Source organism: Dicentrarchus labrax, unplaced genomic scaffold, assembly GCF_905237075.1.
Source record: "Dicentrarchus labrax unplaced genomic scaffold, dlabrax2021, whole genome shotgun sequence".
In the NCBI taxonomy this organism is placed as follows: domain Eukaryota; kingdom Metazoa; phylum Chordata; class Actinopteri; family Moronidae; genus Dicentrarchus; species Dicentrarchus labrax.
Genome location: NW_026136720.1, coordinates 2,599,933 through 2,627,432, shown reverse-complemented (window position 1 = coordinate 2,627,432; position 27,500 = coordinate 2,599,933). Strand labels below are relative to the sequence as shown.

Below are 27,500 nucleotides of genomic sequence, written 5' to 3'. Positions count from 1 at the left end.
ATTTCCACACATGGTCCATTTATACACTTTAAACTGTTTATTTATACGTTTGACTTGTTTTTATTATTTGGTATAATCTTAAATTTACCTCCATTGTTTCCTCACTGCAGACTGATGAGACAGTGTTTTATATTTGTATTGATTATAGAAGATCTTTATTATTGTGTGTGTGTGTGTGTGTGTGTGTGTGTGTGTGTGTGTGTGTGTGTGTGTACATTGAAAATTAACAGATCCAAATAAATTCAATTAGAAAACCAGAAATAATTTTTCAGGAGAACAACAATTAAAGGGTGCAGAACTTCTTCTTCTCTTTCATTAATATTGCAGCTCTACTCACTGAGTTATTTATATAAAGATTAACCTTTCACACTGGGGTAGAAAATGCTGTTTTAAATAAGATATTAGTGTAAATAATAACAGTACACCTGGTTCTATGTCATTATTTTAAATCCCCAAACTCTGCCTGTGAGCTAACTGCTACAGCTAACAGAGCGCAGTGTCTCCACACAGAAAAAGTCTTTTTTTCTAGCAATATAAGTTATTTTCTTATAAAAGATCTGCGCCGAATTAGAAGGCAGACTACAATCAGGAAGATGAGGTGTCACATGGAGTTTTACTATATATAATATTTCGTTAAGAAGCAAACAACCGCTGAATTGAGAGTTTTCCAAACGGGATCTGGTAAGTACTCGAACTACGTACGCGCTCCTCTTAACACACATTTGAGTTTAAATCTAATTTACACATAGAGATTAAATATAGGTCATAAAACCGACAGACAGACTCATTTCAGAGGGAACATTTAATCCATTAAACTTCCACCTTCACGTACCGGGGCAGCGGAGCTTCTGTATCCGGCTGTGAAGAGCCGAGCAGCGGTCACCGCGGAGAGCCGAGCCCGGGCTCCTCCAGCCGGGCAGAGAGGCCGGACAGCCGCCGAGAGCAGCCTCAGTAGCGGATACATCCTCCCGGAGCCCGCTGGTCCACTCTTTCAGCCCAAAAAAACAACAAGTTTGTGTTTAATTCCGTCTCCAGAAGTTCATCGTGCAGCTCTTGGATAACAGCGTGAAATGTCAACGGGAGGATGACGTAAGGACCCCAAAGAGTTTCTCCTCAAACACCTGCCGGAAAATGTTCCTCGGAGAAACATTTCTATTCATTCTGAAATGTATTTAACTCATAAAACGTCACAAGTGTACAAAAAAAATAATAATAATACACGTGTTACTAATTTTTAAACACGTGAACTTTTAAAATAACTTTCTTACATTCAGGCATCCCAGAAGACACCACGGCGGGGTCCTCGTAGCACCCCTTCGCTGTGATTGGCTGACACAGACAACCTCACGTAATCAAAACAAAGGATGACGTCTTTAATGTCACAGGTAGAAACCCGCAGGTTGAACACCTGAACCACGGAATAACCTGCTTCACATACATCTTAGAGGTTGTGAAAAGAAATAAAAGTAAAAAGAAGTTTAGTGAAATGGAAATAAAAGATGAAAAAGTAAATATTTTTGCTTCAACAGTTTGTTTTTCTCTCAGTGTAAACTGCAACTCACAGTTTATTTATTTATTGCTGATTAATCTGCCAATTATTTTGTGGATTTTGCTCAATTAAATCTCATAAAGTAGTGAAAAATATCTTTAAAATGTCTCCTTTAGTTCGATCAACAGTCCCAATAGATGTTTAATTTAATATCGTATCAGAAAGAAAAGCAGAAAATCTTTTAAAGCAAAGAATCTGAAACCAGCAAATGTTCCACAATGTCTCAGATGATGATTAATAGATATATAAATAAATGAATTCAATCAGTAGTTTAATTTGAAGAGAAACATCAGTTAAAGATTAAAAGTTAAATATGAATTTGAGGGTTAAAACAACTTTAGTGGAATAAAGTGAAGCTTTAATTGTTGTTTATGTAATTTAAGTCTGCAGTTACATTAATTATCATGATGATTAAAATGCTCCTCACACCAAATGTACATTTATATATGTTTACATAAACACATTGTATTCTATAATTAAGTATTTACAGTCCAAATAAATTCCTAAAAACATCACAACAGGAGCTGATGTAAGATCCCGCTCAGCTTCCTCTGTAGCTGCTGTACGAGAACCGAGTCATCAGCAGAGGGAGGTGGACTCTCTGATCAGGCTCACTGATGGTAAACACCACCTGGAAACACACACACACAACACACACACACACACACACACACACAGAAACATGACGAGTCAGCAACTTAAAGTTTATTACAAATCAGATTATAATAACTTTGGTTTCTGTGATAAAAACAATTTGTCTTTGGTTTTGGTTCTAAATAAAGTGTCCAGTGTTATTACAATAATAATACACATTACTGTCGTCTAAACTGATCTCAACCAGCATATTTAACTCAAGGTCATTTAATCCCTCCTCAGTGTTCATGCTGAGGACTTTTGGTGACGCCTTGTGGTCGTCGCCGGTCACAACAACGAGCAGCTGTTGTGAGGCAGAAGGACGCTGAACGCTTCAGCATCTATCTGTTCAGGCAGTTACTGAGCCGTTTGTACAGATTTACATCTTCACTAAGAACAATTAGTCTTTTTACAGGATTTATTTGCAATAATTTATCATTTATAACTATAAAAGTAACTAATCCTCCATAAAGCAGAGTTAATAATTTACATTTTATTCATTAGTAGCAGACGTATGAGTTGTGTTTGACTGTAATCCCATCACCATGTGTAATTATTTAAAGCAGCGGTTCCCAACCTGAGGGTCGGGACCCCCACTAAAGACTTCACAGGGGGTTGCGAGGCCTTTCTTGATTTTAAGGCGTGTAAGAAAACTTCAAAAACATACACAGTAGTTCTATATCTCAGCTTCTGGTCCGCTTCTGTGATCAAATTAAAAAAAGTAAACTGTCTAATAGAACAATGACCAAACATCAGGGAGAAGAAAACACTGGATTTGTCCAAAAAAAAGCCTTTTAAGTGTTTGATTGTTAAAAAATGATAAATATACAGAATACAGACAGAGAATTATATAAAAAGTTCCCTAAACAGGAAATAATCTGCTCAAAATTCATCCAAATCTCTGGTTTTACACAAACTTCCTGCAGTTACTGAGTTCCCTGTTTGAACAGTTTTAATATAATATGAAATATTAATAATATTTCAGAGTCGGTTTAATAAATGATAGAAAAGGGTTCATTAAGGAAAACGTTTGGGAACAAAAACATGTTGTGTGTCCTGATACAGATCAATACAGTATATTGAACACTGAAGCTCACCTCTACATACGGGTAGAAGGAGGTCTGACCCAGAGTCTCCCAGTATGAACCCGTCTCAAAGCGCAGCTTGTACATGCCGGCGGCGAAAGCTCGTCGGCTGACGAGTCCTGGGCAGCGGCCATCTTCATTTGTAGTCCTAAAAATTAAATAAATAATATTAATATTAAATAAATATGATTGTCAGTTATTTTACAGCGTTCAGTGTTTGTCTCTGTTGGCCGACGCCCAGGATGATGCAACAGGACGCTGACTGCAGTTCACTGAACGGCCACTGGTGGCGCTGTTAGCTACAGTTTAATTAAAGTTACATAGAGAAACTTTAAAAAAAAGTTTAACATATATAAACAAAGAAAACAAAAATAAAATTGTCTGCAGGTTCAGTCTCTACCCGACACTCAGCATGTTCCAGATCATCAGATCGGAGTCGAGTCGGTGCAGACTGAGCGCCATCCTGGCTGCCGGGACGCCGTCTCCGGTGTTCAGCACGTGAGTGGTCAGAGGGCTGGACTCTGCTGCCGCCATGATCTTCTGTACAGGTCAACTTCAGGAAACATAAAGCAAATTAACTTCATTCACTTAGATTATTTAGTTATTTTGTAACTTCTATCACTAGAAGGTCTCTAACAACAGATAAAGTGTGATGAGGTGGTGAAGCAGCGTGGGATCATGGGAGTTGTTGTCTTCACCACCATTGGCGTCATTGCAGTCAGCTTCTCCCGGTTAGGATTCCTTCAGTGTTCATGGTTCAGGAGGTTTCTACCGGGAGCCCAATGATCCACAGAGGTCTCCTCCTCTCCAACACAAACAGACCCGCTGATTAAAACCACTAAACACACTGAATAAAGCAGTTCCACCTTAAACACACTGAATAAAGCAGTTCCACCTTAACAATCACTGCTTCTCCCACGCTGTTGGACAGACAGAGGACGTCCCGGAGGGGCTGCGAGCCGAGCTGCTGCCAACGTTAGCTCAGCTTGTTTCTCTGATAACTTAAGATCCAGACGTCCGATGACTAAAATCCTTCATCCGGTAAAATGACAGATTTCTGAACATTGCTGGAAACATTTGGGATAATGGAAGAACTCTAATAGAACACAGATTTTATACACTGTTTAATGAGGAAATGTTACAAATGATAGATTAAACAAACCTTCAGCCATTTGACCTTTGACCCTTCCTTTGTTTTTCCCAAACTCTCATCTTCAGTTAAAGCTTTCAAACTGTGGTGTGAACTAACATTTGGCCTTTCTGTCTTCAAGAGGAGGTTGATTAGTTATTTATACATTAAAAATGTAAACGAACATTCGACCTTTCCTGCATAAGAAGAGACCACAACAACATCCACATGTAGATTAAAACGTATGAGCCTAAAACAATCCGAGATAAAGCTTAAATATCAAACCTGGATGAACAAACTTCACTTTCTGTTGTTCCTGAATGTGAATATTAAATATTAAAGTGCATTAGAGTGAAGAAACAATGCGTTACCTCTGTGTGAGTGTCCCTCTGCTGCTGGTGGTTCATTCAGCTCCCAAAACTCATCCAACCAGTTGTACCATCACTGCACACATTTACCCAGCATGCACCGCAAACAGACCCGGTGGCAAAGGTTGTCCTGGCTCTGATGAATCATTAAAAGTCCAACTTCCCTTCAGTCAACAACACGTGATCTACTGTTAGATGGAGATCCATTTTGCCATCACTGTTTGTCCATGATAAGGTTAAACTGATTTAATTAAAACACGACAATGTATTATTATATTATTATATTATTACACCTGAATGGAAAGTTATTGTTTTATTATATGCAGACTTTGAATGTTCGGGCATAAAACAGATGTGGGTTAATCAGAAGTTGCTGTATTTATTGAAAAATGATTTACAGAACAGAATACGTCCGTGGTTCCGGCTTTATTCGGGCTCACACAGAATTTTTGGGGTTTGGGCCTGATTTGTTTTTGGGCCCAATCAAAGCTCTAATCAATGAAGGAAGGGTTGAAGTTGATTTAAATTATTTATTTATTTTAAGGGGAAATTTGGGTTAGGGTCAGGTTCGGGCCCAAAATTGCTTCCATCTTTTGGGCCCGATCAAATTCTAATATAGGCATCAAAACAGGAAGGAAGTAGTAAAGCTCGCCTCTTGCTTGATTTGATATAAATTATTTATTTATTTATTTTAAGGAGAAATTTAGGTTCAGGTCGGGCTTGGGTCCAAAGCTACTTCCGTGGTTCTGGCTTTATCCGGACTCACACAGAATGTTTTGAGGGTCGAACCTGATTTGTTTTTGGGCCGAAACAAAGCTCTAATTAAGGAAAGAAGTAGTGAAGCTCTTTGATTTAATTTATTTATTTTAAGGGGAAATTTGGGTTCGGGCTTTTTGGGGCCAGATCAAACTCTAATAAAAGGCATCAAAAAAGGAAGGAAATAGTAAAGCCTACCTCTTGCTTGATTTGATATAAATTATTTATTCAGCAATTTATTTTAAGGGGAATTTGGGTTCGGGTCAGGCTTCAGCCCAAAGCTACTTCCGTGGTTCGGGCTTCCACAGAATTGTTTTGGGGTCGGGCCTGCGAGCTTGAGCGAACCATAATAATTTAATTTACTACACAAATAGAGAATCATAATACAATTACTACACACAAACCTCCAACCACACATTTTATGAAAAATACTTTTACTACACTCACAATAAAACAGATTACATTTATCACTGAGGACAAAAACACCAACAGCAGAAACTACAGTGAAGCCAAATGACGTTTCTGTTCCTGCAGTTACAGGATTTCTTATTAAAACATTGAAATAATGTAAAGTATAAAGAACCACTACTGTACACATACATATTTTAAAGACATAACATATTTACAGTCACAGTTGTCCACATTGTCCAGCTGGATAAACATGCTAAAGCATCTGGCTCAGTTTTGCTCTCCGTAAAAACTAAAATCACCCAAACTCATGTCATAAAATGCAACTAAAATATGACGTAGGCAGCACAAGTCGTATGATATTGGACTACTGTGATAGAAAGACGTGGTGTAAACACTCAAACGGGATAGGCATCAATAATTCGTGTTCTGGGGAGCAGGAACATTAATGCAAAAATTGGGGGAATCTGGCCGAGACTTTGGTCAACAACATTCATTTCTGTGGCCAAAAGCGTGTCATTGTAAATTAACTTCCATTCTGACAACAAGCAAAGGAAAAGAGAAACAAATAGTATATCCAACATTCAAGTTAAAACACATTTGTAATGCAAACTCAAACACAATACTGCAGAGTTGCTCACTGAATGGACCTCCACAGGAATGCTTCACAATAAACACACTGTTTTCATGCTGTAAAAGGTATCAAAGGTTTGGGTTCCCTGCCTGGGAAAATGCTCTTCCAATCAGACCACTCTCCTGGGAGTGGAGCTCATTGATTGAACAAACTAAAACCTAATGCTAACCCGGATAAAGCTGTTTTAAGTGCTAGCCTGCATAATTTTTTTTTATCTGCTAAATTGATCCGTAAACTAACTATAACCAGCTGTTAATGTAGGTAAACTGTTCCTTAGCTTACATGTAGAGAACTGTTTTAGCCACTGAACTGTTAGTATCTGTCCCTCCCCATTGGCTCTTTCTGAGGTTTATTCCGCATTAAAAGGGGATTTTGGGGGAGTTTTTCCTCACCCAAATCAAAAGGTCTAAGGACAGAGGGCGTTGAACGTTGTACAGATTGTAAAGCCCCTTGAGGAAAATTGTGATTTGTGATTTTGGGCAATATAAATAACATCTGACTTGACTTTTTGGACCATCTTACCTGAACCAAACAGTTTAATCTGCTGAACTGATCTGTTGGTGGAAAAATGGAATCTTCCCCATTTATATCCACTACGTGCAATTTTTACTCAGAGTTAATGCACATTTCAGGAAATTGTCAGAGTCTATATATCACTTTATGACTTTCACCCAGAGAGTAATAAAACCGTGCTCACTGAGCCTTTACCACAGCACCATAACTCGGTCCTGTACACGTCTGGTTACACATAATGACAACACAACTGATGAAAATAAACTGTGTGATAAGGAGCTGCCAGCTGCTGACTTTATTAACATGAATCAGAGCCGAGTCCCATATCGGCCGCAAGGTTAGGGTGATAAATGGGCCCAATATTACCTTTTTTAGTAAAGGTAATTTTGTAATACATATAATATAACAGGAAAAGGGCCAAAAATCTGCCAAATATAGCTCATGAATTATATTTTTTCAACAGGTACACTATTACCAATAACATAAAATCTAATAAATTGCTCACTGTGATTATTTGTCTGCATAAAGTCTCAAGTCTCCGCAATTTACATTTTTATATCATTCTGCAATTACTGTCATTGAAATCAATGGCTGCCTGAAAATGTAGTAAACAATCTAAAAACTATGCAAAACCACCAGTACAGCATTTTATAGAAACATATATTTTCCCATGTGTCAGTATGGAGGACCAGAGTCAGCGATGTACCAGGAACACATTGGGGTTTGTGTTGGAAACCAGAAGTGGAGAATAAAAATCGACTGACAGTAACAGACAGATTTCAGGAGTGGAGGCGAGTCAGTCCAACGCAGTTCATGTTGCCAACGCCTCCTTAAAGCATCTTCCATCCCAGCTGTTACCGATCCGAGTTTCTGTTTCTGGAGAGATCTGAAAAGAGAAAAAAATTCTACCTCAGTTAAACAAAAACCACCAGACATCCATTTAAAATCAAATCAGGGCGTCATGAAGCATGAACGACTTGGTGTACACTGTTTAAGTATACAGCAGGAGCTTTTCCAACATCCCAAATGCAAAATAATTACTGGAACAAGGTTACGTAAACATTTTTGGGAAGGCAAAATGTAAAGAAATAAGTATGGTGTTGCTCCCCTGTTCACTTTTAATACTATTAAGTATAACAGACTGAAAGTACACAAAGAAAAAGTTCAATTTCTCTTAATGTTCAAAAGTTCAAAAATCTGATATCTGATGTCACTTTAGATCTTTTTGTAATAAATCGGAAGAAACCACTGAATCTTCCAGGAATTAAGTTTGGCATTAAGATGAGGTTGAAAAACAAATAGTTTATCCCATCAAACAACTAAGTTTAACCAGGAAGTCCTGATGTTTTCTTTACTCTGTAAGGTAAAGCGAAAGAGCTCAGTGGGAAAGTAGCTTCATCGTAGCAGAAGATACTTAATGGACAAATGCCGCTGATCTAATTAACTTCAAATTGTGTAAAAGGTACTTTACATTACTGTTGACTGTTTTCTAAACCATACCATCAGCTTTTTACCTCCAAACAGCTATTGGATTCAGTTCATTTCACTTCTCTATGGAGAGCAACTTAAAACACGCTGCAGATACTTCACAGTAAACTGTTTTTTGTTTATTTTTGTCAAACTTGTATTGTTGTTGCATTGAAAATACAGTCGTGAGGAAGGATTGTCTTGAAAAAGTGTTCCTTAAATGCACCACCAAGGAGAATTTTGAAAGTCAAACTACCTCAAGCCACCTGGAAAATGAATCCCAAACCTTAATTATACATTAATTTAAAGTTGAACATACTTATTATTACTTAATCATTACTTATATTAATGCAGATTAATGGATGTGGACGGGACTAATCGGACGTTGTTTATTTAAGCCTGAAATTGATACGGGTTAATCAGTAGTTAACAAACTGTTTTCTCTGTTAACCTTATTCGTTAGCTAACATTTACACAACTGTGTTCAATGGATCCCGTTTGGAGCCACGATTGCAATGTTTTAAAACCATTAATTTTACCGCCTCTTACTATCTTACCATCACATTTTAGCTATTAATCATGAATGTATGTCTACGCTATGTTCGTGAACGTTGGCAACGTAGCTGATACTGAAACAAAATACTACAGGAAACGCAAAACTGTGAGCGACACTTTTTTAAATTTGGAATATTTTAGTATTTTGGATTTTTTATAATTTATTTCATCTAAAAATGTCAGCGATTCCTCTGAGATACCACCAGAGGCCGCTCATGTACCACCAGTGGTACACGTACCGTAGTGTGAGGGAGTTCATACCTGAGTCGCAGTATCACAGATCGTCCTCCAGGTCAGACTGATGCTTTATCTGGAAACACAAAGGAAACAGCTTTTAAAGAGACATGAGATTAAAAAATACCTTTTTAACCCTTTAAGATCTCATCCTCAGTTATATTGTTCCCCTGTTTAACAATTTATGCCAAAAACATTTACAAAAACTTAATTTATCTTTATATTAAATCCAATAATTGTGTCTTTCTGTAAAACTAAATGTGATGTGTGCTTACGTCAGCATGAACTAACCAATAATATCCTGACATTCACCCGTCAATCAATCTTCAACTTTTACTCCAGCTGCTCTGCCTCAACTCCACTAACTGCTAATGTATCTGCCGTTAGCAACTGAACCCTGTCTCAAACTGGTCTCTGTCGGCACTGGATGCTGAATTCGGTCTCAGTCCGATATAATATCTGCTCAACTGCGCAGCAACACATATTTAGAGCTATTGGCTACCGCGAGAAGACTTAAAATACGTAAATATGAGGAAACAAACAGCTCTTAGACTTTCATCCAACGATCATCTATACCAACATTTAACACACCAAAAGCTAAAAAACAAAAGATTTCCTGTTCTTACTAACACAATCTGTTGCACACACACACACACACACAGGGTAATTGCTAACACACACACTTCCTGTCAGAGGAACAATGCAGCAGATTAAGGGTCTGTTCTCTGCCTCCGCTCAGATTAATGAGGCAGCCTCGCGCTGGCAGGCAGGTAGGAAGCCTGCAGGCTGATTGTATGTCATTATGTTTCCCTGTAAGGAAACAGGAACCCTGAAGGCACCGTTCCCTCCACGCCACTCATCTGCTCGCAGCACTGAGACCTGAGACAGTGAACGCATCGTCCATCTCAGATCTGCAGTGTGGAGCGATCGGACTTATTGATACATCGGAGATATTATACATGAATCATAAAGACACAGTTGGACTCAGTAAATAGTCTTTAATCTAAGTTTGTGCTGTTTTTTATAATTGTCATAAACTATATTTTGGACTTTTGTTAAGTAAAAGCAAGATAGTTGGAAACCTTAAATGTTCTGATGTTTTATATTAAATAATATAATAATATAATAACATATTATAATAACATTATCCACAAGATGGCAGTATAACATTACCCTCTGTAGTTGAGCTCGGTGCAGGGGGCAGTTGTTGAGGTAGTGAGGTAGTTACCTTGTGTGAGTGTAGTTCTTTATTAGGAAGACTGTGTTGGTAGTTTGAAGGGTAGTACGGATTGTGGGGGTAGTAGTGGTATATATTTACCCTGTGGGGCAGTAGTGGTTTATATTTACCCTGTGGGGGTAGTAGTGGTATATATTTACCCTGTGGGGCAGTAGTGGTTTATATTTACCCTGTGGGGGTAGTAGTGGTATATATTCACCCTGTGGGACAGTAGTGGTTTATATTTACCCTGTGGGGGCAGTAGTGGTATATATGTGGTATATATTTACCCTTTGAGGGCAGTAGTGATATATATTTACCCTGTCGGGGTAGCTGTGGGGGCAGTAGTGGTATATATTTACCCTATGGGGGCAGTAGTGGTATATATTTACCCTGTGGGGGTAGCTGTGGGGCAGTACTGGTATATATTTACCCTGTGGGGGTAGCTGTGGGGGCAGTAGTGGTATATATTTACCCTGTGGGGCAGTACTGGTATATATTTACCCTGTGGGGGGTAGCTGTGGGGGCAGTAGTGGTATATATTTACCCTGTGGGGCAGTACTGTTATATATTTACGCTGTGGGGCAGTAGTGGTTTATATTTACCCTGTGGGGTAGTAGTGGTATATATTTACCCTGTGGGGCAGTAGTGGTATATATTTACCCTGTGGGGGTAGCTGTGGGGGCAGTAGTGGTATATATTTACCCTGTGGGGGTAGCTGTGGGGGCAGTACTGGTATATATTTACCCTGTGGGGGTAGCTGTGGGGGCAGTAGTGGTATATATTTACTCTGTGGGGGTAGCTGTGGGGGCAGTAGTGGTATATATTTACCCTGTGGGGCAGTAGTGGTATATATTTACCCTGTGGGGGTAGCTGTGGGGGCAGTACTGGTATATATTTACCCTGTGGGGGTAGCTGTGGTGGTAGTAGTGCTGGTACTGAAGGGGCTCGTCCTCGCTGGCCTCTCCCGGTTCTGGACTTTCTCGCTCCAGACTGCTGACTGAACCTCTGTGAGGAGAAACACTCGACTCTCTGGACACTGGACACTCTGACAGACAGACAGACAGTCAGACAGACAGTCAGACAGACAGACAGACAGTCAGAGAGACAGTCAGACAGACAGACAGACAGACAGACAGATTATTATATTGTCTCCTGAGAACCATGGAAGTGTCTTCCAATTTAACTCTGTGTGATTTCTTGCCTCTTTAGAGGTAAAACAACAACTCACAATTTAGAGTTTCATAAAAATATTTTTATTTTAGATTTTACAGGATATTTCCTGTAGTGGACAAAAGAAATTGAAATAGGAAACAAGAAACCAATAATGTACTTTGTTGTCAATATACTGGGAACAGTTCTGAAAAGGACTCCAGTTTTCACTGGTGGTAGAATAGCAGGTTTGAATCTCCTCCTCCTCTTCATCTTTCTTCTCCTCCTCTTCCTGCTTTTCTTCCTTTCCTAATTTATTTTTTGGTTTGTTTTTCGGAGTAATTTTTTTTCTGAATTATCGAGATACTTTGAACTAACGCGAGAACCTCCATCCTGGAGAAACATTGCTATGTCTAGCAGATCTGAATGGGCTTTCCTTCTGAACAACCGCAAAGTCCTCAGGTTCCTGCGTAGAGTCGACAAACTAATAATAATACCATCTATTTGACTTAAAGACAGGACTATCTCCCAGTGTCTGAAACCCAGATCAAAGTATAATTTGATTGAACTAAATAAGCCGGTTGTTTGTTTCTGTTAAATCGAGCTTTCAATTAAGGAATGAATGCGTCTATTGTTTCAAATGCTCTCTAAACTAAAAAATGATTCCGAAAAACAGACAAAAAAAACATTTTTTTCAAGTGAATGCAATACGCTTCCGTATGAATCTCCCTCAACTATTCGGTACAAAATATTCTCTGCGTCGGTTCCGCCTCCTTTAACAGTGTGGAAAGAAACTGAAGAGGTTCAATGAAACATAATTGCAAACAACTATCTTTAATTACATTAATTGTTGTATTTCGAAAATACATTCAACATGTTAATGAGAAATGTATTTTGGGGCAGAAATGTGAATGTAAACAAAGAACTAGCTGGCTAGTTAGCTATTAGCTAGTTAGAGTTTAATCTCGTTAAATAATTCTCATGTCCAATCCTAACACTTGAGATAACCTTGGAAAGGCCAGGATGTCCTCTTTAAAGCTCAGTTTACTGAACCAACGTTGGAGAAACAACCACTTTTTAAAGTGAACTCAGACTAAACTAAAAACTGATTCTAGGTTTGAATAAAAACATTTTAGTTAACTGAAATAAAAATAAAAACCAGACGATGTGTACTCAAATAAAATTAAATAAATATATAAGATATAGTAAGTTTTTTATCAATTTAATGACAATGTCGGTGTAAAAAGGGCCAATGTTTCCCTCTGAGAGGCAGCGCAGTAAAAACCGTCCTGTCAGCAGCTGCTGAGAGAAGTTTCTAATATTTGTCTTTGGAAAAGAAATCATCTACAGTGAAGTGAAGATTGTCAACATGTCACTTTGGATAATTTCCTCATCTTTTTTATGCTTGCAGGGAAATTTTCCTCTTCCAAGGTAGAGAAATAAAACACACACACACAGAGAGAGAGAGAGAGAGAGTGAGAGTTGGTCGACAAGATAACTGCTGAGCGCTGAAGGGGAGCTTATGAAAGGTTATGAGGCCGGTGTTTATCGCTGTTTACCTCACTGTCATAATCCACGCTCCGCTGGCGGCAGTTTTGTCATTGAACCATTACTCACAGATGCAGCGTGATAGCAGATCACATCTGACAGTAAACAGACCGACACACTCACTCTCTCTCTCTCTCCCCTCTCTCTCTCTCTCTCTCTCTCTCTCTCTCTCTCTCTCTCTCTCTCTGAGTGCCTCGCAGATCATTTGCAATAATAAACATCAGTTCGCAGTTCGGTCGTTTTTCTGTGCGGATCAAACCGGGATCAGACGGACACGTGAGGACGATGTTATTCTTTTTAATAAAACTGTGGTTGCTGACATCCACCTGTGGTATGAATAATTCCAGTTTGTGCTCTTATTCTAAAAAAGACTCACTAAGCTGTTTACATGAACACTGTTTACGTCCTACAAAGGAATTAACCTTCTTTTCAAACACAACTGTTTCATCCATTTTGACTCTTTGCATCATTGATGTTTAACCCCAAAATCCCAACTGGCGCCGCTTTATTTCGTTATGTCTGCGGCGCAATTTGGCCCCCGCGACCAACGCTGTTTACTTGTGTATTTTGTCCTTAAAAAGAAAACAAAACTGTGTGTTTCTGCTTAAATCTCCTCTGACTGACTTCTGGCCAGGTTGAGTCTATAGCGGTATCTTATTTTGAAAATTGACCGGATTCTCTGTGCTGTTTCCGTGTCTGACTTCCTGCCAGTGCGATCTGCTCTTTGCTGTTTGATGCGAGGGGGTCATGGTGACCATGGCGGTGCCCGGTGGAGAGAACTTGATACGGCGTTGGAGGCGGCGCTCCATTCAATCCTATGAAAACTAGAAAAAGACGCCATTGTTGTAATTACACGGTCACTATGTCAAATTGGCTTCAAAAAGTTTTGCATCAAAAGTTTTCTTCTGGTCGTTCAACGCTGCACTCGCTGCACCCTCCCCTTAACAAAAACAATGTTATGTTCAGGCGATTGTTGGGAGGCTGTTTGACTGGCAGCTGTCTCTACCTGAGCGGTCCTTCCTCTGTCGGTCCATCTTGTCCACACAGTCCAGCAGGCCGTCGATCTGAACCTTGATCACTGTCAGTTCCCTTTTTATGGCGAGTAGCTCCGCCATCTTCACTGCAGAGAGAGAGAGAGAGAGAGAGAGAGAGAGAGAGAGGGGTGAATGTAAGTCATTATAATGAGAAACCTTTCAACCTCTCAAATATTGAGACCATATAACAATATATTTATGCTGTTTTACAAGGTTCATTATTAGAAGGAAGGTAAGCTCAGTTTATGTGAGTTATTAAGGTTAAAATACCATCTGCTCCACACTGTCAAACCAAACTCCATTCAAAAAGTGGCTGTTTTAAGGAAGGGGCATAAAAACTTTATTTCCACCATCACTGATTCTCTTCAGTCTGCTCACATTGACTCAGTAACATCATTAACTAACCTGTGAGGAAGACGGACACATACTGACTGTACGACTCCCTCCATTTACCATTTTTATCCTCTCTGCGGGTGGCCTGAAGCTACAGATCTCTTCTTTTACTGTCCTCCGTTGATTAGGAAAGTGAATAAACTGTTTTCTTTTTACTGTTTGGTGTGCAAAATGCGACTCAGCAGCTTTTAGGCATAGTACCATTCGGCTCTTTTACAGCTCTTGTTGTCAACCCAAGGGGCTCTCATCCCTAAATATCCATGGGAACAGGACTAATACAAACATCACTCAGAACTGTTTCTTGAAGCGTTTCTGAAGATTTCTCCTTTTAAAACACACTCAAGTTTGGACCAGAGTCTGGCTTTACAGCTCCATGCAGATGTAAATGTCATCCAGTGACCCCTGCAGTCATCGAGCCCTCTAGTCCTGCACCATCAATTACTCTCTGCGCTGCACTCCCACTTCCTTCCACTGCACGAGCCTTTCGCCCTCGCTGTGCTCTGTAATGGACCGCCAGCACTACCAACAGCTCGCCAAACGACCCTGAAAACTGCTGCACTCCTGAAAGCTTTTCGACCTCGGAAGCTTGCAAAGGCAATCTAATTTTCTTGTGATGGGGCGAAGTAAAAACTATTAAGGCTTGTAATAAACTAGTATAAACAATTCTTATTTGCCACGCACTATTAACTCAGTCTAATTGCGAGTGCTGATAGGCTCGGTTGGGTTATAGCAGGAAGGAGAGCCCCGCGGTACAGAAGCCTTTAATGAAGAGACCATCTGGCGCCCTGCCACCCGCTTCCCCTCCAACACCCTGGGGCTCTACCAGCGAGACAAGCTTTCACACAGGCAGGAGATAACACGTGCAGGGTTTCAGGAAAAGGAAGCGCTCCAGGTTTCCACAGGAGTTCGCAGATTTTTAAAAAAGCTAAATATTACGGCCACAAATGTGAACACGGTCGAGAACCTTGTGCAATTGAAATTTAAAAGCCTTTAATTGAAGAGGGTCGAGGTGTAAAACACTGTTACGTATCAACCTCTGCCATCAGCGGGGTGTCGCTGTCTCTGCCCTCTCTGGTTAAAAGCTTTTTAACATTCAAGCCCACAGTCGCAGTCGTGATACTCCTGTTTGTCCTTTACACTCCACAGCGTTACGGTCACAACCCCATTGTGAATGTACTCATGTGGATCTCAGAGGATAGATACAACTGCTCCGCGCATAAGACAAAAATATAAATCTTCTATATCAAGACAGACATTGGAAAATTGAACATGCTAGAAGATACAGTTAAAATGTTGGTTCAAAATACTGTAATGGACAAGAAATGGTCGACTAATTCAGACTTTTTGATTGTAAACTACAAATTAATTTTGAGAAGATACCAAGAAGATGATGAATGAAGTCAAAAGGGTTCACGAACAGTACGTTTTATTTTGGTAATGTTATTTTCTGGCCTATTTCCTGCATTTTCTCACTGCCTTTCAGTACATTTATTTAAAGGTCCAGTGTGTAACATTACATATAGGATCTATTGAAAAAGAAATGTCATATAATATTTAAAAGTATTTTTTCATTAGTGTATAATCACCTGATTTAGTGACATCTAGTGATGAAGTTACAGATTGCAACCTAACTGAACACTGTTCGCATCATTATTTGTCGTCCTGGGAATGGGCTGTGAAGTGTGTAGGAGAAACTATGATGGCCGCGAAATTGTGAAAAACAGTATCTAGAGTAGTGCTTGGTTTGTCCCTTCTGGGCTACTGTAGAAACATGGCGGACTCCACCAGAAGAGGACCTGCTATGTTACACACTGGACCTCGAACATGTGCTACTAAGGGACTAACACACTGCTATATTCTGCTTTAAGTCATTTGATTGGAAAGAAAAGTATAGCTGTGTATCATCCGCATAATAGTGATAAGTAACCAAGGAGGAGCACGTAGAGAAAAGAATAGGGCCAAGGATTGAACCCTGGGGTACACCACACACCAGCAAGACAATAATGACCCATGGCCACAGAAACTGGTGCTTTTACTTAAGTAAAGGATTTAAATTCTTCTTTGAATTCGTCTTGCAAAATTCACTAATTCGCTTGTTTGCGTGAGTAGAAAACATTAAGGAGCTCTGCAGAAAGAAAGCTGGAGCTTCTGGATGTATAAACACCTGCAGTCACACACTTAGTCTGCTCTGATCTGGAGTAAATCAAAGTATTTTGGGCTCATACCACCACTGTGAGCCAGATTAAAGGCCAAAATTTTGCCTCACATTTCTTGCACGAGTAAATATGAACGATCCCGAAGGAAAAGTAAAGCGAAAAATGTATTTAGCATTTGGTAGGAACACACCTAAATGAGTTCAGCTATGTTCAGTATGAATCAGGTTTAAATAGGTTTAATATAAATAGTTCCTTGTTACCAGCAGCGTTATGTTTCCTATAAAACATGTTTGCTAAAATAAGTTGACCATCCTCAGGCTGCAGGCAAAGCCAAACCCTGATCTGTGACAGAGTATTATTCAAATCTGAGAGTGAGTCAGATGAAATGTGTCCTCATACGAAGACACTGGCTGTTCAGGGGGGAGCCGGCGTTGTTTTGAGCACAGCAGCTCTCTTACATTTGCTGTTGGAGGAGGAGGTGTGTGTGTTGTTGCTCCTGCTGGATGCTCTCTTCATCCTCAGAGCTGCTGTGGAGGAGGACGAGGAGGAGGAAGATGAAGGGCGGGACCGTTTGATCGGACTGGGATCCACCGGGACCGAGGAGGGGACACGCTGGTAGTCAAACACCCTGAAAACAAAACACACAAACACAAGCTTTAAACACAGAGTCCCACAATGCACGAGTGCTCGAGGCGCTGTTGCTCTCTCGTTTGCGTCTTGACTGTTTTATTACTGTAATGAAGTGGAGGGTAGTTTATGTCATGAACAGATTTAATCTTTATATTCGCAACAAACTGAAGAGCAGCTGAGTTTGTGAGAAGAGTCTGTGAAATAGTTTATAGGAGGAAGAAATACAAAGAAACAATTCAATTTCCATTTCTTTATATATATTGCTGCAGAATAATTACATAACCAAACAGTCAATGGTTTAATTAAAGCAACATAGTAATAATTGATTAAATCGTTATCCTTATGTGGAGTGTAATTTGTCCCCAGATGGTAGACGGGTCCCCACAATGTGAGTGAATAAACACATTAATGTCGCCATAATGCAGCGGTGTCAGACTCTTTCTGGCAATTATCAAATTAAAATTTTAGTGGAATACTTATACAGTTAGACTTCATATTTTTTGCCCCACACTTTCAGCAGGTGTCAGGTGTATCAGAAGTGACGTCTGCTTGTAGGAAGATGAATGAGAGTGACTGGAGGATGAATGATGACCTGTCTGTTCACACGGAGACTCTGACTGTACCGCCGTCTCTGCTCTTTAATATTCAGGGCTTTTGGTCGACTGTAATTGGATCACATTCATATTTCGGCTCTGGGAGTCGCATATTTTACTAATAAACTTGCTCCTCCATTAGTTTGATTAGCACGTCCAACCTTTAGCTGGAGGAAGACGAGGCAGCGGTCCCATTAACACATCAGTCACACCAGTAGAAGAGTGTAACGAGCTGCTGTAATTTATTTTTTTATTGTTGTTTTACCTCCTTTTCTGTCAGTCAATTATTTCCTGAGTTCCCCAGAATGCTGTTCGACTTGCAGAGGAACGACGTATTCAACTGTTGGTGAAAAAACGATAATCTGTGAGGTAAAATGAGTGTTTTTGTGGTGGAGAGTGATAGTGATATTACGGCTGTTTCTGGTTAAACTAAAGGTCTATCTCTGTAGGGATCCTTTCCATAATGCTGTCAAAAACAACAACTTTTAGTGATGGGTTTTGATTCCAAGTTAGTTTACATTGCAGCCCCTTTCACAAATATATTCTCATTTAACTCTGTGAATTAAGGATTTATTTCCAACAAACAGCATTGGTGATTGTTTGGAAAGACTAACAAAGACTGTTTTATTATATTTCTGTCCCATTGTTTTGGTCTGAGATGCTGGAGATCTACTGCGACATCTACTGCCAAGTGAATTTCGTATATATAACCTTTAAGAGAAATATAATTCCTTTAAAAGACACTTCAGGAGGGCGACGGAGATGTTTAAACCCAGCTTCTCTTCCTGAAGGACGTTCTCTCTGCTTCATCCACTAACCAGCTAACCTAGAGAAAAAAAAAACCTTAATTCTTATAAAAGTATTAAAATGATTTATAAGGAAATTAATTGAGAGTGAAAGGTCTGATGTTACGATGTAGCCCCGGTTGAAAGTCGACTGAAAGTGAATTTGGTCTTAAACCTGCAGCACAGCTGCTCGAGGTGAGCTGAAACTTTGTGAAGGACGGAGCAATTTATCTTATAACAACAGATAACTGATTTCATTTCATCAAATAATCCCACATTCCCTCTTTTTTTCTAACAGGCGTCGTTTGCTGAGTCCCCGGTGCCGTGTTTTCTCTGGCGGTAGTTGCGGTCTGATAGTGTGTTGTGCTGCGGGTGAGGCCTGACTGACAGCTCCAATTTGATGCAAGGGAGCGATAGAGGAGGACGACGAGCAGCCTTTCCTCTCCCTGTCAACCTCTGCTGTCTATCACGGCAGCCATCTACAGCTGGAGGAGGACTGACGGCACCGGGAACATGAATACACTTCATCTCTTTCACTGTCACGCACACAAATAAACATGCATACACGCACGCACACCTGCGTACTCCCACTCAGTTCATTTTCAAAAGGCTGCTTTAGTTGCACGGAGGAGCACATTTACACTTCAAAAGGCCCGAGGAGAGCGATATCATGTGTGCCACAAAAAACATGTAATCGTGTTCACCTGCAGTGAAAGACTGCAGGCATCTCTGCAGAGATCCTCTGTGTTACTGCAGTTTATGGAAGTATTAATGTGGACTACACTACATATATGAGATCAGCCAATCCAGGTACTCTGGACTCAAGCTTCCCGCCCCCTTTTGGGTGAAAGCAGCCCTTCTAATTTGACTTCTGGTAAATGTAAACTCTGAGGTCTTTACCAGTTTAATACCTTCTTACGTTATCGAGCATGCTTTGTATTTAATAAAACATATCTAACTGTGTCTTAATAAGATATTACAGCTAATATTGAGGTGGATTTAACCAGTAACAACACTGGTTGCATAATATCCCAGCAGAGGAACCAGATTATTCCTTAGTCCTTATTTTCAGTGTAAGAGCACTCAAACAACTTCTCAGTTTAAGAGAAAGTCGTCTGGTCCCAATGTTGGAAATTAAGCAGCTGTTTAGTTTTTCAGTGTTTTAATAAAAAAATATAAAGCTAATAATATTTCTGGAGCCTTTATTTAAGATAAAGTCACTGATTGTTATTCTGCTGTATAAAGAATCTGTGTCTTCTTGTAAGTTAACTAATTATTCCTCTTAGGTTACAGTACAAATTCTGAAATTCAGCTCAATAAAGTGACCAAAACACTTATTTTAAGAATCTTAAATAAGTTGATAAGAACAACTTGCTTACATTTTTTTTGCTTTTTTGTTTTGTTTTAAGGCTCATTACGGTCTTTCAGTGTTAGATCTTTATGCTAGTTTTAAGAATTCAATGCTCAATACAAGAAAATGTGATTATATTGAAGAATGTTTGGTTTGTTTCTTGAAGGACTGCAGGACTGACCATGCAGATGCAGAAAAAAACACTTCTCTTGTCAAAATAGTAAGTTATTGAAATGTAAAAGGAAAAGGGTAAACTGTAGCTGTGGTTGCAGGAACTTTACCGTAATAAATACAGTTGAACTTTTCTATTATTACAGTAAAACCTGGAATTTTATTCCATATTTTGGCATATAAATACAAGTTTTTGCCAATAAAACAAACCACAACAGATATAAAGGTGGTTTTCTGTGCAATTTACAGTCTGTAATATAAAAAAAAAATCTTAATTCCATATAAATTCCTTTAAAATGTTGTATAAATAAAGGTTTTGCCATGAGATATGATGGTGTTTTACTGTTAGAGAAACTGATTTACCACTCCTGAGGAGAAACAACCAGTTTGTCTCATTAGTCAGAAACCTGCAGGTCTGAGAGATCCGGCGTCCCTTATAGAGACTTTATTTTTACCTCCTTATAGAGATCTGCGCTCAGTTTACTGCAGCGACAGAGAAATACAGCAGCACAGCAGAGGATTAACATACGATCAGCAACTTTTCCCATTTGTGAGGTGGTGTGATCACATTCAGACCTCCCGCTGTGTCCGTCCCCAGCAGTCTGAGGATAAACGCTGTGTGTGTGTGTGTGTGTGTGTGTGTGTGTGTGTGTGTGTGTGTGTGTGTGTGTGTGTGTGTGTGTTTTGGACGAGAGGGGCTACTGTACCTTGCTAAGCTGATAATCCGCAGCCCAGCAGATAAACACCTATAAATATTTACAGCACGGCGGTGTTGACACGACCGGGGCTTTACATCCTTCATACAGAGCGAGGCGGAGTTACAGATCATTCCTGGAGGCTTTTTCAGAGAAGTGCATCAAATATCGTCCTTCTGCTTGCTAGAGGGGTCAAATACTCTGATTACATCTGGACTAACACTGCTGAGGTGTTTCCCACTAAATAACATCCTCTAGTCTACTGGTTCTGTCGTTTAATAAACTGACTCAGTTACATATTATATGGATGTTTCATATTATATTAAAACTAAAATATTAATCCAAACAGTGAACTGCAGGAAGTTTTGGATGAAGTTTGAGCAGATTATTTCCTGTTTAGGGAACTTTTTACACAATTCTCCGTCTGTATTATGTATTTTTATATCATTTGTTGCTCATATCATCTATTTTGACAAATTCTTGTTTTCTTACACTGCATTCACATGGATTCAGGCAGACGGGCAGCGGGAAAACACATAACATAACAATATGTTGCTGTGGTGATGAATATGAATGAATATTGAATGTGTATGAATATTATTTCATGTAATTTATGAATTGCGCCTCAGTGTCCATGTTTTTTTGTGTGTGTGAGGGAGCTACATAACAGCCGAGAGGAGGACAACAATATAATAATAATAATAATAATAATAATTATAATAAAATATTTATCATTCAGCCTCCTGCTCTCATACACTAACGTAGCATCTCGTCTACCGTTTGTCTGATTCAACATGAATGCAGCATTACAGCCCTTAAAATCAAGAAGGCCTTGCGACCCTCCGAGCGTAGCTTTGACTCCTTGTGGGGTGCTGTAATCCCACAATGCACTGCTCCCACAGCAACACTCAGTGACTGTGTTAACTTATGTACTAGTATCCTGGGTGTCAGCTGGACTCAGATCTTTTACTTAAACCTCATTCCAGGAGGTTTCAGCTTAACACTGATGCTTCTTTAAGACCCTCCTGAATTTAGAGCTTTAAACTGAATCATATGACTTTTATTCTCCAGTGAACTGATTTTATTTTACTACAGAAAACTTCTCACCGATTAGTCTAATTAAAGAAGAAGTAGGTTGCACAGACAATCAACATTGCTGTGTGTGTGTTTATTAACCACAATGACATTTTTTTTTCACCTGGATTTTATAAGGAATTCTGCTCGTGACTCCAGAAAACGGCAGAAACATAACAGGCGAGTATCAAACACCACACAGGCGATCAGAGGTGTAGATCTGAGTGAGGAGCTAAAATACAATTAAACATTTCTTTCTTTAGGTGTTTCCATGACAGAAAAAACTAGTCTCTGAATTTCAGATGAATCTCTGACTGTGAAATGAGTGCACGTGTAAGGAAATGAGTGTTGAATAGACAGGACAGGAAGATGCAGACGAGCGAACAGAGGGCTGGAGACTGATTGGAGCGTTTATCTGAGCGGCTGCCGGCTGCCAACGCGCTCGTTTTTCATGCTGTCAGCCTCTTTTTCTCTCCCTGCACTCGTCTGTTGTTCTCTTCTGCCCTCTGCTCCTCTCTTTCGTCTTCTGTCTCTTATTCTACAGCTAACATACAGTTATCCACCTCCTCCTACACCTGCCCTTGGCTGCCCGCAGAGATGTGTGTTTGCAGCCCGCCGTGAGGCGTTCAGGCGCCGTCAGTCCACTGCTGTTTCCAGTTTTTTGTTTTTGCATTTGAGTTGAACATTTATTCTTTTTAACCTTTATCTGGGGAAAGTCATGTGAGTAAGAGAGGCCGCTGTTGTTCAGACTCACCTTGTTTCACATTCACAACCATACAAAGGATTTTTCTCTGCCTGAGCCCGATTGGACCTGACCCAAGACGCCGGGATCAGGCCCAAAACTGCTGTCGTAAGTTATTCTCAGACAGAAAATTAAAGAAATTATTGTTCTGATGTTTGTTTTTCTGATCACTTTGGTTTTAATTAGTTATTTGAAGATATTAAAAGAGGGTTTCGTGTCACGATTGACAGCTGAGTTCTGCTCGTGATTGGGTTGACCTCGATACCGCGGCGCCAACCCCGATCAATACTGCGCAGACTCTGGCTCCAAATGCAGAAAGATGGCCGCAGCCGTATCTGTAATATTTTGCCTCCTGAATCACCGCCGCCTCAGGAGAGGTTGCTCACGCTGAGGTTTCTTCCATTTATAACTAACAGTATGAAACGAATGTGACTCCACGGAGGCGATAATGTTTGTTCTTGTTGCATTTATTGAACTAAAATCGCTCTCCGTGTTCCTCGCCGTACTTTCAGCTGCCGGCTGCGAGCAGCTCGGTGAGTTCAGAGCAGCTGATGGAGGAAGAATTACAGGTTGAGGGAGAGGAAATGATTTATAACCACCTCGACGGCTGCTTTTACTGAACTGTCAACTCTTTCGCTCCAAATTGCCGTGGTGGCAGATTCCCCCCCGACGAACGGCGGCAGAGTGTTTGTTGTTTTCTCTCTGTTGTGCAGAATTTGCTGAGTCCTCTGTGTGCACAAATAAGAGTCGTGTCACCTTCAGTGCTGTCAGGTTGTTTTACAGGCTCCTATAACAATGTGTTCAGAGCGCAGCAGATTATTTTCTCGCTCCTGCGTTTGCTGGTTTGTGAGCAGAGCGTCACTGAGAACAGTTCACTAAAAGTAAAACTTAACAAATACAGTAATACATTTTGATTTAGCAGGATGTTTCATTGGTTTTTAAATATGTAAATATATGAGCTGGATGATGGTTGAACTGGTGCAGACTGTAGAGTTTAGGTCTAATAAAGCCTTTAATGTGTCTCTAGCTCAGTGGTTGCTAGCCTTCTTTCCTTAAGGAACACCTTTCCTATCATTTATTAAACTAACCTCTAAATAAGTGATGCATTTTATATATATTTCATGTTACATTCAAAACTGTACAATGAACCCAAACAGTGAACTCAGTAACTGCAGGAAGTTTGTGTAAATGATCTGGATGAATTTTGATTATTTCCTGTTTGAATTGCTAACAATTTCTAGCATTTTTAATAGTGATTAACAACATTTTACACTGATTTTATAACTTTAAAGTAGATAAAACGGATAAAAAAAACAAGGTAAAACCTCTTTCCTGCCATAAATACCAGTGTACACGTGTTAAAAAAAAGGACAACATTTTTATAAACTAATGGTTTTCATTATGCCAGGTTTTAAGGGGTGCAGCAGCCTCCTCAGAACCCCTACAGACAACCCAACAACACGGGCTCCTTCCACGGTCAGTGTTAGCAATAATCAATACAGTCCAGTTGGGTTTAAGAAAAGATCCTAAGTTAACTTCAAATAACTCAACTTTGACTTCTGGTTTCATACGTAGCATCGTTCTTTACACGAGGCGAAACGTGACACTGACACACCACAGACTTTTATTGAGTCCAGATCGTCTACGTGAGCAGCAGCAAACACTGCAGTGGTTCCGCTACAGGACACACAAGGACACGTCAAGGTTCATGTAAAACAGGACAGATAACAATATACACACACACACAAACACACACACACACACACACAGACTGAAACCTCTCCAGCTGACACATCTGAAATTTCTATTTTATTTTATTTTCTGTGTAATTTTAGATTCTATTTGCTCTTTGCACATATTATGGTATCCTACTGTATTCTGTTTACCTTGTAACTTTTTCCATTTTTCATTATTATTATTATTTTATTATTTTATGTTTGTGAATTAATGTATTTCATGAGATTCCTCCACGTACCACTAGAGGCCGCTACCACCCGTGGTACCCGGGGGTTACTGTACTGTACTCGAGTATTTTATTTTTACACAAATATCTAAACTTTCTTCACTTACATTTTAAAATTCGAGGGGAATGATTGATTATTATTTTTTGTGTGTGTTTTAATTATTAGATACTTTTTCATTCCAAAAAAAACAAACATCCAGCAGCCTCTCTGTTCCTAACCCAAACTATTTGTGAATGTATCACATTTTATTCTGAAGATTTTACATAATTATGACATAAAAAGTTAAAAACACAGTCGAATTTTTTGTTTCATGTGAATGCAATAATACGCTTCTGTAAGTGATCCGCACGTCTTCAAGTCCCACGAGAGCGTCTTCAGAGCGTCTTCCTGCCCGACGTTGTTTACTTATCATTAAAAAGGAAACAAAACGATGTTTGTAAAATCTCCTCTAACTGACTTTCTGTCTTGGTGTCATAATGTTGATAATCCAGAGTCTGCAAGCGTGTATTTTATTTTGAAAATGAACTGGAGTCTCTGCTCTGTTCCTGTGTCCGACTTCCAGAGCCTTGTATAGACGGGCGCCATCAGCTCCAGCGACCGCAGCGGAGCCTGAACGCATCGCGGCCGTGCCCGGTGGAGTTTGGGGGTTAAAACAACCATAAAACTAACAGAAATGTTTAATTTCTATCAGGTTTTCCATCTTCTGAGCTCCTTTAAACACTGTGTCTTCTTCTGCAGTGGTTTAATGGCAGCAACTGTTTCCCTCTTCCTCTCTGATCTGTTATTACTTCCTGTTCCTCCTCCTCAGACTCTTAAACAATCTCCATCAGAGCAGCCGATCTGCCCGATAATCTGAATCTTATTAATAAGACAAAAGATGATAAAATTAAAAACAAAGTAAAAACTGCTTGAAGCAGTCTGTAAAACTCAGACACACACACACACACACACACACACACACACACACACACACACACACACACACACACACACACACACAGCACTTCTCATTTCCCATTTTCTGCATCAGGGTTATTTTAATTGAATGTAATTTAGTTAAATAACTTATTTATTTTCTGCATCGCAGCAAATTTAATTCTGTTTAAAGAGTTTTAAATTTGTCGTTATTTCCTGTTTTAATTCAGTTTAAACTTTTCTTTTTCTCTTTTCTGGAGTTTTTTTTTTGCCGTTCGGTGTCGTGATGTAACGATGTAATGACCTCAGGACTCACGGGTCACAGGCTTGAGGAGTAATAGATTACATGTAACCGAGTAAAGGAGCATTAACTGTAATCCATTACAGTTACAGAGTTGCTCGGGCTTTAAGTCCTGTTTAGGACTTGGTGCATTTCTGCCTCTTGTGGTCACAATTAGTATTACAACAATAAACAGAAAAAACTTTGACCTTTCAGGGCTTCCGTATGTAACTGATTGAGATTTGTTTCTGATTGTTTCTTTATTATTATTTACTTATTGATTATTCTTTCATACTCTCGTCATCGTCCACTTTTTCCTCTCTTTCTGTCTATAGTTTTCTCTCTCTTCATGTCTTCAGCTCCTATAAATCCTGATCATGTGATTTTATTCACCCACACTGAGGTCTGTTATTTTCTGTCTGGTGTGTTTTGTGCAGAATAATCCAAGCTGAGGCTGGACGGAGGGGAGGGCGGAGGACGGAGGGCGGAGGGGAGGCCGGCAGCTGCACTCATCCTCTCCAAATGCCTCTTCAACTGGCTGAAAGCTGAACACAACAGGGTCAAACTGGAACCCTCTCACAGATTTTAATCCGTGTCTGGAACCGTAAACGACTCTGAGACAGGCGGATCGCTTCCTGACCTCGGAGGCCGCCATCGAATGGGAAATCTTCTCGCCGCTGCACGCCAGCCTCAAATGGAGAGTGGAGGTTTGGTTCACGTTCTCGCAGAGGGCGACCAATTTCCTCATCTCGGCTGAGAACGTGCGGTCTGAGTCGCTCGGGGAAATGTATTCAGCAGCTGGGAGGACATCTGAGGTCGTCCAGTGAATCGTTCTCCGGCATCAGGACCCGAATATCTGCTCGGTTTCCAGGAAGCTTTCATATAAATATCCACTCAGCTGTTTGGGATTTACTCACACTGTAAACAAAACAGCTGAGGAAACTCATAATTCCAACTGTCTTCATTAAATATCTTTAAGTTTTAAGTCAAACTCGAACTTTCAAGTTGTTAAATAAAGATAAGATGTTCCTTTATTGATCAGCAGCACACGGGAAGGTAGTTCAAAGAGCATAAAAAGGGAAAAAATACAATAAAATAAAAATATAATGATTAATTATAATAAAAATATATACAATAAAGGGGGATATGTGTGCAGTGTTACAGGGTATTGTTAGGGTACAGGTTAATAGTTAACAGTCTATAACTAAAAAAGAATAATTGGTTGAGGATATTTACTTTTCTTCTTTATAAAAGCTAAAATCTTTGAGTTTTACAACATAAAATATGTATTTATTATTATTATTATAAATTACTGTTATTCAAAGAAACAGATTTTCATTATTTTGCTGCTCATAAAATTAAAAAGCTGCAATTGTAAATATTTGATTATTAACAGTTTTTCACTTTAACTGTTTTTGAAATACAGATTTCCTGGTTGTTAAAACTTCAATTAAATTTGCATTATTTTTA

General features: G+C 39.6%; 3 protein-coding genes across 4 annotated transcripts in view; all 3 read right to left on the bottom strand.

The window, feature by feature from the left end:
• Nucleotides 1-1,095, bottom strand: part of afg3l1 (AFG3-like AAA ATPase 1) — a 10,487-nt gene extending 9,392 nt beyond the window's left edge. Inside the window, exon 1 of the mRNA XM_051381012.1 lies at nt 833-1,095. Within this exon, the coding sequence (XP_051236972.1) occupies nt 833-964 (132 nt within the window). The 5' untranslated portion in view covers nt 965-1,095. The remainder of the gene's footprint in view (nt 1-832) is intronic.
• Nucleotides 1,096-1,885: 790 nt separating this feature from the next.
• Nucleotides 1,886-4,895, bottom strand: urahb (urate (5-hydroxyiso-) hydrolase b). Its single transcript, XM_051381108.1, has 4 exons — nt 4,768-4,895; nt 3,668-3,820; nt 3,280-3,415; nt 1,886-2,180 (listed from the first exon to the last, which is right to left on the bottom strand). Exons 2-4 carry the CDS (start codon nt 3,799-3,801, stop codon nt 2,091-2,093), a joined length of 360 nt encoding a protein of 119 aa, XP_051237068.1. The 5' UTR covers nt 3,802-3,820; nt 4,768-4,895; the 3' UTR covers nt 1,886-2,090.
• A 1,042-nt stretch (nt 4,896-5,937) lies between these two features.
• The window catches only part of LOC127352576 (RNA-binding Raly-like protein), a 49,260-nt gene continuing 27,697 nt past the window's right edge, over nt 5,938-27,500 (bottom strand). For both annotated transcript variants that reach the window (XM_051381086.1, XM_051381087.1), the window contains exons 4-8: nt 17,289-17,458; nt 14,254-14,367; nt 11,450-11,595; nt 9,359-9,407; nt 5,938-7,961 (exon numbers count right to left, since the gene is read on the bottom strand). In XM_051381086.1, coding sequence (XP_051237046.1) covers nt 9,372-9,407; nt 11,450-11,595; nt 14,254-14,367; nt 17,289-17,458 — 466 coding nt within the window. In that variant the 3' untranslated portion in view covers nt 5,938-7,961; nt 9,359-9,371. The remainder of the gene's footprint in view (nt 7,962-9,358; nt 9,408-11,449; nt 11,596-14,253; nt 14,368-17,288; nt 17,459-27,500) is intronic.

Excerpts from the sequence above, each read along its gene's own strand:
- urahb (XM_051381108.1), bottom strand. The coding sequence starts at position 3,801 with ATGGCGGCAGCAGAGTCCAGCCCTCTGACCACTCACGTGCTGAACACC. Across the intron at positions 3,416-3,667 it reads TGGAACATGCTGAGTGTCGG|GACTACAAATGAAGATGGCC; the intron begins GTAGAGACTGAA and ends TTTAATTTTTAG. Across the intron at positions 2,181-3,279 it reads CCTTCTACCCGTATGTAGAG|GTGGTGTTTACCATCAGTGA; the intron begins GTGAGCTTCAGT and ends GTGTGTTTCCAG.